General features: G+C 43.2%; 1 protein-coding gene across 1 annotated transcript; it reads right to left on the bottom strand.

Annotated features, from left to right (window-relative positions):
• Positions 1–1,618: 1,618 nt before the first annotated feature.
• LOC117539601 lies at positions 1,619–3,838 on the bottom strand. The gene is made up of 6 exons (XM_034205828.1): positions 3,606–3,838; positions 3,240–3,382; positions 3,027–3,100; positions 2,648–2,746; positions 2,039–2,137; positions 1,619–1,836 (listed from the first exon to the last, which is right to left on the bottom strand). The coding sequence occupies exons 1-6, from the start codon at positions 3,714–3,716 to the stop codon at positions 1,658–1,660; spliced, it is 705 nt and encodes a 234-aa protein (XP_034061719.1). The 5' UTR covers positions 3,717–3,838; the 3' UTR covers positions 1,619–1,657.
• Between the last annotated feature and the right edge of the window lie 5,279 nt (positions 3,839–9,117).

A 9,117-nucleotide genomic window follows, 5' to 3' on the forward strand; every position in this document is an offset into this window, starting at 1 on the left:
CACACTGCCAAAACTGCATCCCTCTCCTCTGTCATCATCCTGTTGGACCTGTCTGCTGCATTCGACACGGTGAATTATCAGATCCTCCTTCGCACTCTCCAAAAACTTGGAGTTTCAGGCTCTGCACTTTCCCTCCTCACCTCATACCTCAAAGACCGTACCTACAGGGTGACTTGGAGAGGGTCTGAGTCCGACCCTTGTCAATTAACTACAGGGGTCCCTCAGGGCTCTGTTCTTGGTCCCCTCCTCTTCTCCCTGTACACAAACTCGCTCGGATCAGTCATTAGCCCGCATGGTTTTTCATACCACTGCTACGCTGACGACACCCAATTAATTCTGTCCTTTCCCCGCTCAGAGACCCAGGTCGTCGCACGCATCTCTGCTTGTCTAGCTGACATCTCTCAGTGGATGTCTGCTCATCACCTCAAGCTCAACCTTGACAAGACTGAGCTGCTCTACCTTCCGGGAAAAGATTGTCCCACTCTTGACCTAACAATCAACATCGGCACCTCAGTTGTTTCCCCGACTCAGACTGCAAGGAATCTGGGTGTGACCCTAGATAACAACCTGTCCTTCACTGCAAACATCGCTGCTACAACCCGTTGCTGAAGATACACGCTTTACAACATCAGGAAGATACGTCCCCAGCTGACACAGAAAGCGACGCAGGTTCTGGTCCAGGCTCTCGTCATCTCACGCCTAGACTACTGCAACTCCCTCCTGGCTGGTCTACCTGCATGTGCCATCCGACCTCTGCAGCTCACCCAGAATGCAGCGGCTCGTCTGGTCTTCAACCCTTCCTACATTTTCCCACACCACTCCGCTCCTCCGCTCCCTTCACTGGCTTCCGGTAACTGCTAGAATCCACTTCAAGACACTGGTACTTGCTTACCATGCTGCGAATGGATCTGGCCCTTCGTACATCTAGGACATGGTTAAACCGTACACCCCAGCGCGTGCACTAGGCTCTGCATCAGCCAAACGACTCGCTGCACCCTCGCTGCGAGGGGGACCCAAGTTCCCATCAGCAAAAACACGTGGGTTTGCTATCCTGGCTCCAAGATGGTGGAATGAGCTCCCCATTGACATCAGGACAGCAGATAGCTTGCACATCTTCCGGCGCAAACTGAAAACTCATCTCTTTCGACTCCACTTCGAGCGATAGATTTATTAACAAAGCACTTATATACTAATAAAGGACTGGCTTATCTAAAGCCAGTTGAGTAGCACTTGAAATGTTTGGCTCTATGGAACCTGATGTACTTATATGATTCTGTTTTCTTCAAGGTTGTGTCTTCCTGGTCGAATGTACTTATTGTAAGTCGCTTTGGATAAAAGCGTCAGCTAAATGCAATGTAATATAATGTAATTCTCTCACAAAGGAACTGTAAGATACACTTTTTATGTATGCAAAACCTTAAACATTTTTTGAAAATAAAATACTTTGAATACATTTTCTTTAAAGGCACTCTTTTTTATTTTAACGCTATTTCAGTGGAACAATCCAGTTTTGTTGACATCAAGGCTTTTTTATCTTTTCTTGTGTTACTAAGATACTTCTAGACACACTTTGATGTATGCAACACTTAACACATTAGAATGAATCAAGAACAACATGATGGGTGTAAGTTGATTTTATTGCATTTCCAATGCTCATTCACCAAAGACTGGCCCATGTTTCCTGAGCCCACTCGAAGGCAGCCTTGGGGTAATACAGAGAAGACTCAGCGATACATTTGAGGGATATGGCATAATTGTCATTCAATCTTTGTTGAATGGTGCGAAGAAAACTAGCCCCAGCTTCTTCATCTTCGTTTGATAGGCAGTTTGTAAAATCTGTGCAAGGAGATTAAAGAGTCAATTAGAAATGTTGTATATATATATATATATATATAATGACAGTTAATTACAAGCACATAGTACATTTTGATACATTGCCATAATCACATTCATGATACTATCATGGTACCATCATGGGGCTATCACGACAGTACTTGTTTTCATATATTGATAAAAAAAGAAAGATGTCAAGACTCACCATGATCTGAGTCTAAAACTTGCGGCTTGGTCAAGCCGAGACACTCTGCCTGGGTCTCAAATTCCTTCAGCTCAGCAGCGGTAATGTTTGTTCTCCTGCCTGGTGAGCAGGGGACATATTTGAGATTACAGCCTTGCGATGATATTCTTTCTAAGAATATCTACAGTACATGTTAGAAAAAAATAGGTACGTAGATAAAAACAAAAAACAGTTATGACTCATTATAACTCTGTATGTCAGTGTTGGTGTGTTGGTTGTTCACTTTATACAGACTTCAATATTTCAACAACAATTAAGTGAAATTACATTCCTACAGCTTCTTGATTAGTTGTAATAATCTTGGCAATCCTTTAAAGTGGACATATTCTTTCTTTAAACAGACTCTTTCAGTGCTTTTGTTCATTTTAGGGCTGCCCAGATCAGAGAGCAGCAGCATACCTAACTTTAGCTGAAAGTGAAGTGTTTCAAATAGAGTGTGAAGACAGGGTTATTTAGACAGACAGTTATTTCAAACATAAAGAGTGTCTTGGTAAGCTATATTGTACTGTATAACATCATTATAAACTCCATTGTGTAAGTATTGTAGTATAACATTCTTCTATTTCTTACTAAATAAGATGAGTAAGTTCACAACACTGTCCCCCTTTGTAACGATGCAGTCAGAACAGCCAGTCTGCAGAAGCAATTCAGGGTTACCATCTGCAGTGTCTGTTGAAAAATGGATGGAGAATGGATGTTTAAATGAAATGCTATACAATAAAACTTTAATATTATGATCACAAACATTTTTTTGGATGAAAATGATAAAAAATACAAATATCATTGTTTACATAAAGGAACACTCTGTGCATTGGTAAGAATACTTTTATTCTTATTTTTTGTATGCATTGTAAAAGCTTAAAAGGCAAATCAGAAAAAGCAGAGACAAGACATAAAGAAACAAATAAACACCATTGCATGCGGAAAATATAAATAAAAAAAGACTTACTTTTGCTATCTACATCAAAGAGCTTGTTGTTCTCCTGGAAAATTTGTTCTGTTTCATTAGCGCAGAGTCCATGCCTGCAAAGGTTTATCCAAGATTGTAAAAGCTTGTACATGATAAGGAATTATGCATGAATACTCAAAGTGTGTTACGATCCTTCTTTTAAACATTCATGCCAACAAATAAACCACTATTTCAAGAAAAAAGATTGCATACATTTTCAGTTTGATGAGGAAATCGAAAACGTTTGGTGTCTCTTTGGAGGTAACTTCCACGTGAACACTTGGCAATAACACTCTGGCAACTAACTGTAATATACAGGACGAAGATATGGCTATGACATACCACCTCCCAGATAACTGAAATGACAAAAGAAGAACATTATTTATTTATTTTCACGGTTTAAATGTCTGGCAATTTATTTTTTCTTCAATAACAAACTTTGGCAATGAAAAAATCGACTTTTCCTACAACATACTGCAGGAAAAGGAAATATGGCAATTCAGTAGGTTAAGTTGAGTTTTGTCATGTGAAAAAGTTTGAATGATACAAAGGGAGTTATAAATGTGAAAAGAGACTTACATCTGGAGCCTTGTCCACTGGCTGCAGCAGCTTCTCACAGGCCAGCGACGCAGGCTGGCACACTGAGGAGAGACTCAGCACAAGAGCAGCGACACACAGAGTCTTCATCATGGCTGTGATTCCTCTTCATCGCTCTCAGGTCAGTGTTATAAAGATATCACTGACCAATACATTCTGTGCAACATGCATCCACCCTGTCTGAGTGGGTTCAAACTGCACTGATGTAACCCAGAGAGTAAGCATGACGGGAAATCCTTCATGTTTACTTATTACACAAACTGAAATGCAAATACTGTAGGGTTAATTATTAAAAATGTTGTCACGACAACACGACTCAGCGTGTCCTAAATCCATGATACACAGCAATTCTAAGGACATTTTAAGAATGTAGGGTTTATCAAATGTCCAGACGGCTTGAATTCTTAAAAAACGCTGCACTCTATTCTCCAAAAATGAAAGGCAAAAAAAGAAAACGTGGAGCTACATACAGTAGAATGATGTTTCAGCAGTTAAAAACATTGTGATAAAGCATAGTGTGACATTTAAAGAAGAAATGTTCCCAAAATAGGATCTGGATATGGAAAACAAATATTTTAAATGTTGGTATAGTTGTGAAGTCATCTTGTTGAATTAAGAGCTATCAAAGTGTTGTGCTGGAGGAGAAAACACACATATTATTCTATGAATGTTAACTAATAATTATGAACTATTTATTTTATTATGTATATACTATTAAAGTGTTGAAAAACAGTGCCTTAATAGAATAGTAAGTCAACATGCTTGAACTATGGTTCTGTTTTTTGAGAGGTATGTGAGTGCACCTCAAATGACCCAGTGTGCACTGGAAACTCAAAGTATCCTGACGAAAGGAAAATGAGTTTCCTGCTAAAATGTTTACCAGAATGCAATGCACCACCTGATCGGCATAAACACGACATCATCGGGACCGCTTCCTACGGGTGGAAATCCCTCTCTGGTAAGACCTCTTCTGGATTGTTTATTGTGCAGAGAAAAGTAGAAAATAGCATTGCCAGGGTCAGGGATTTAGTATTATCTTATGCTTAAACATCATGCAGTTGTGGTACTTTTAGTTTTAGATCATGAAAATGCCTTGTATTTATATAATGCCAAAAAGGCTTTGGTTAACATAGTGAGTAGATGATACATTTCATTTTTTTACATCAAATTATTCCTTTTGTGTCACTGGTCAGATCACAAAAATAAATGTGTATTTGTTGATTGTACATTTACTGTTTTCTTAGGTACAAAAGGACTGTGACGCAGAGACATTCTTGCGTTGTGGTCGCAGCATGTTGGCTTGTTGCAATACCACTGAGTTTTTCTCCCATGCTTGGATGGTACAACCATGACACCTTGTCTAAGTCAGTAAACTCCACCATTATCTGTGAGTTTATTGCTGTCATCCCCATTTCATACCTGTTTTACTTCAACTTTGTTCTCTGCACCCTGACACCTCTGTTGGTGATGACCGCTCTTTACGGCTACATCTTCTGCACCATCCGAGGAAACCTTCGAGATAAACCAGGCAACGGGGCCCAGAAACAGTGTCAGAAGTACCTGAAGAAAGAGAAACAGCTGGCAGGATCTCTGTCCCTGGTCTTGGCTCTGTTTGCCTAGTCCTGGCTCCCTATCCACATTATAAACTGCATTACGTATACTTCCGTGGGAAGAATAAAATACCAGTTGTATATGTGGGGGAAACTTCTGAAGCAATTGGAGTCAGGACTCAGAGACACGATGGAGAGCTGGAGCTTTGATGGCGAACACTGATGGTTTATTTGGAGCTTCAGCCTGAGAATTCACAAGACATGTCACGGGCCACGATCTGACCACACGTTTGTGTTGCCACAACCAATTCTGAAGAACCTTCCTGTAGTTCCAGGTTTTAACTAGTTCAGAGTGTAATAATCAACATTTTTCAATAGATAGACTAAACAGCTGGTGAAACTGAATCACATTTGTTGTCGCTTATGGCTCGGGGTCATCTAAACCCCGAGAAGGATGTGTTCCAGGTGTCCCACAACAATAAATATCTCTGACCGAGAATTGCCCGGTCATAAACTGGTAACAACAACAACTTGCTCGAGCAGCCCCTCCTTAAGGGAGATAGCGGTTGGGCATCTGCGTCAGAGGGCAAAACATGTATACAGGATTATATATAATTATATAGACAGTATATATCCATGTTTCTCTCAGGATGATTTGATATCCTTTTTTTGATCCCTTCATTTTTCATCCAGTGCCATCATATATGTGTCGTATTGCCTTTAGCATTTTCTTTTTTAATGCTAAATAGCTTCTTTAAAATATTTATTTTTATAATCTTTATATTTTGAACATGCTTTTGCAACTTATTTCTGAGATTGTTTATGATCACACCACCAGACACCAAATCTAATTCCTTGTAAACGTACCTGGCAATAAACCTGATTCTGATTTTGGTGTACGATAAAACTAATGACATTACAATGAACCTCAGCTGTATTTTGTGTTTACAGCTAATGATGAATTAAATGGACATCAGGCAGTATTAAAGAAGGCTTGAAACTAGCGATTAAGACCACATAAACAATAAAAGGTTTAATGAGGTTAGAAATAAAGTAAGTTCTATTTCGTCCCTACTGACCGCCAGAGGCGGTGCTTTAAGCACTGGATATGTCCATCGCGCGCATGCGCAACTCGAGTACCAATACCAACAAAGTCACCTGTGACCCACGTGACACCGGCTATATCAGCCGGTGTCGTCAGAGGATCTGTTCCTTTCATCTTCTCGCTGCGGGAGGGTACCGTGGCTACATTTTTGTAGCCTACAGCGTTCAGGTTTGAACGTTTGATCTGAGGGATTTCTCTGCAAGCAGCTGGCCGCGTGCAGCTTCGTGACTGACAGTCGGAGCTACGGGTCGTTAACGCGTCCTCCAGGAGCTGTGGCCGGCTGTGCGCTGTGCAGAGCCTCGACAGACAGGTTGGTGTCAGCTTGTTGCTGGTGATGGCTGTGTCCCCGCACCCTCTCCCAGCCAAGTTGTCCTGATTGCTGTCTTATTTTTTGTTTGGCTTAGACTTTCTGGTGACGACAGTGTTCCCGCTTCCTCTCCCATAAAGTTGCCCTTATGTCTGCTTGTGGCGTTGTGCCCGAGCTATCATTAGCATTTGAGTCCCAGCTTTGGCTGTGTCCCTCATTCAATTTAACCCGTTTTTCGTTTAGATGCAGAGAGTAAGGTAAGTACTTTCTATTTCTTAGAAGCTATTATCTGGTCTTAACATTTGTGTTCTGACTTGGTCGCTTGATTGTTAGCAGCAGCCGCTTGGCTAACACCTTGCTGTTAAGCTTAACTATTAACTCAGCCGGTGAGGGCAGTGATCCCGCTCCCGGTAACATAGGGTTTGATTGCAGTAGCGCTAGATCGTTGTGTTACTGCTCCTAGTACTAGACTCCTAGCACTAGGATGATATGCAGAGAACATCTTCACTGCGGGTGCTGTGTGCTCCGCATGTGCGGTTACTACTGTAACCATGGCCTACGGTTCTATGCGGGCTGTTCTCTTTCTTAGAAGCTAATTATCTGGTCTTAACATTGTGTTCTGACTTGGTTGCTTGATTGTTAGCAGCAGCCGCTTGGCTAACACCTTGCTTGTACTGTTAAGCTTCATTATTTAACTCAGCGGTAAACGCATGGTATGGTTGCAGTAGCGCTATATCGTTGTATTTACTGCTCCTAGTACTAGACTCCTAGTACTAGACTCCTAGCACTAGGACGATATGCAGAGAACAATCTTCACTGTGTGCTGTGTGCTCTGCATGTGTGGCCATTAAGGAGGATTTCATCCTCCCAATATTATATTATCTATTGGGCAGCCGTTTGGCTGACACTTTTAGGCACCGGCCACAGTTACTACTGTAACTAAGGTTCTAAGCCGTAAGTACTGGCCATAATTACTACTGTAACTACGGTTCCAAGCCGTGTAAGTACTGGCCATAGTCAATACCGTAACTACAGCTCTATGCTGTGTAAGTACTGGCCATAGTTACTACTGTAACTACGGTTCCAAGCCGTGCAAGTACTGGCCATAGTCAATACCGTAAACGGCTCTATGCTGTGTAAGTACTGGTCATAGTTACTACTGTAACTACGGTTCCAAGCCATGTAAGTACTGGCCATAGTTACTACTGTAACTACGGTTCCAAGCCGTGCAAGTACTGGCCAGAGTTACTACTGTAACTACGGCTCTATGCTGTGTAAGTTCTGGCCATAGTTACGACTGTAACTACGGTTCTAAGCCGTGTAAGTACTGGCCATAGTTACTACTGTAACTACGGTTATATGCCGTGTGAGCACTGGCCATGGTTACTGCTGTAACTACGGCTCTGTGCTGTTCTCTTCTTTCGAAGCTAGTTATCTGGTCTTAAACATGTGTGTTATTTGACTTGATGTCGCTTGATCGTTAGCAGCAGCTGCTCGGCTAACGTCTTGCGTGTACTGTTAAGCTTCTTTATTTTACCCAGCTAGGTGAAGGCAGTGCTCTCGCTCCCGCTCCCTCTACCGGTAATGCGGATGTAGCTACATCCCTTTTTCTGTTCGGTGAGTAGTAGCACCGCTCTACTCTTCCCGTTCAGCAGGTAGCTGGTGAAGGCTGTGTTCCCGTACCCGCTCCCGGTTACGCTGCATCTGGCATTCGTCTCTAACTCAACCAGTGAAGAAAGTGTTCTCGCCCCCGCTCCTGGTAGACGCTGAACTGCCTCGCTTTTCTGTTAAGCAGGTAGTCGGTGAAGGCTGTGTTCCCGCACCCACTCCCGGTTACGCTGCATCTGGCATTCGTCTCTAACTCAACCAGTGAAGGCAGTGTTCTCGCCCCCGCTCCTGGTAGACGCTGAACTGCCTCGTTTTTCCGTTCAGCAGGTAGCTGGTGAAGGCTGTGTTCCCGCACCCGCTCCCGGTTACGCTGCATCTGGCATTCGTCTCTAACTCAACCAGTGAAGGCAGTGTTCTCGCCCCCACTCCTGGTAGGCGCTGAACTGCCTTGTCTTTCCGTTAAGCAGGTAGCTGGTGAAGGCTGTGTTCCCGCACCCGCTCCCGGTTACGCTGCATCTGGCATTCGTCTCTAACTCAACCAGTGAAGGTAGTGTTCTCGCCCCCGCTCCTGGTAGACGCGGAACTGCCCTGTTTTTCAGTTAAGCAGGTAACTGGTGAAGGTTGTGTTCCCGCACCCGCTCCCGGTTATGCTGCATCTGGCATTCGTCTCTAACTCAGCCGGCAGTGTTCTCGCCCCCGCTCCTGGTAGACGCTGAACTGCCGTGTTTATTAATCCAGCCAGGTGAAGGCAGTGCTCTCGCTTCCGCTCCCTCTGCCGGTAACGTCGTCAGCGATCCGGCAGGGGCCCTAGCTGTGGCCCAAGAGTTGTCCGTCCTTCTGTCCAAGGACGCAATCAAGCCAGTAAGACCCTCTGCTTAGCCCAGGGGGTTCTACTCGGCGTACTTTCTCGTGAGCAAGAAAGTC

Source organism: Gymnodraco acuticeps, unplaced genomic scaffold, assembly GCF_902827175.1.
Source record: "Gymnodraco acuticeps unplaced genomic scaffold, fGymAcu1.1, whole genome shotgun sequence".
Lineage (NCBI taxonomy): Eukaryota > Metazoa > Chordata > Actinopteri > Perciformes > Bathydraconidae > Gymnodraco > Gymnodraco acuticeps.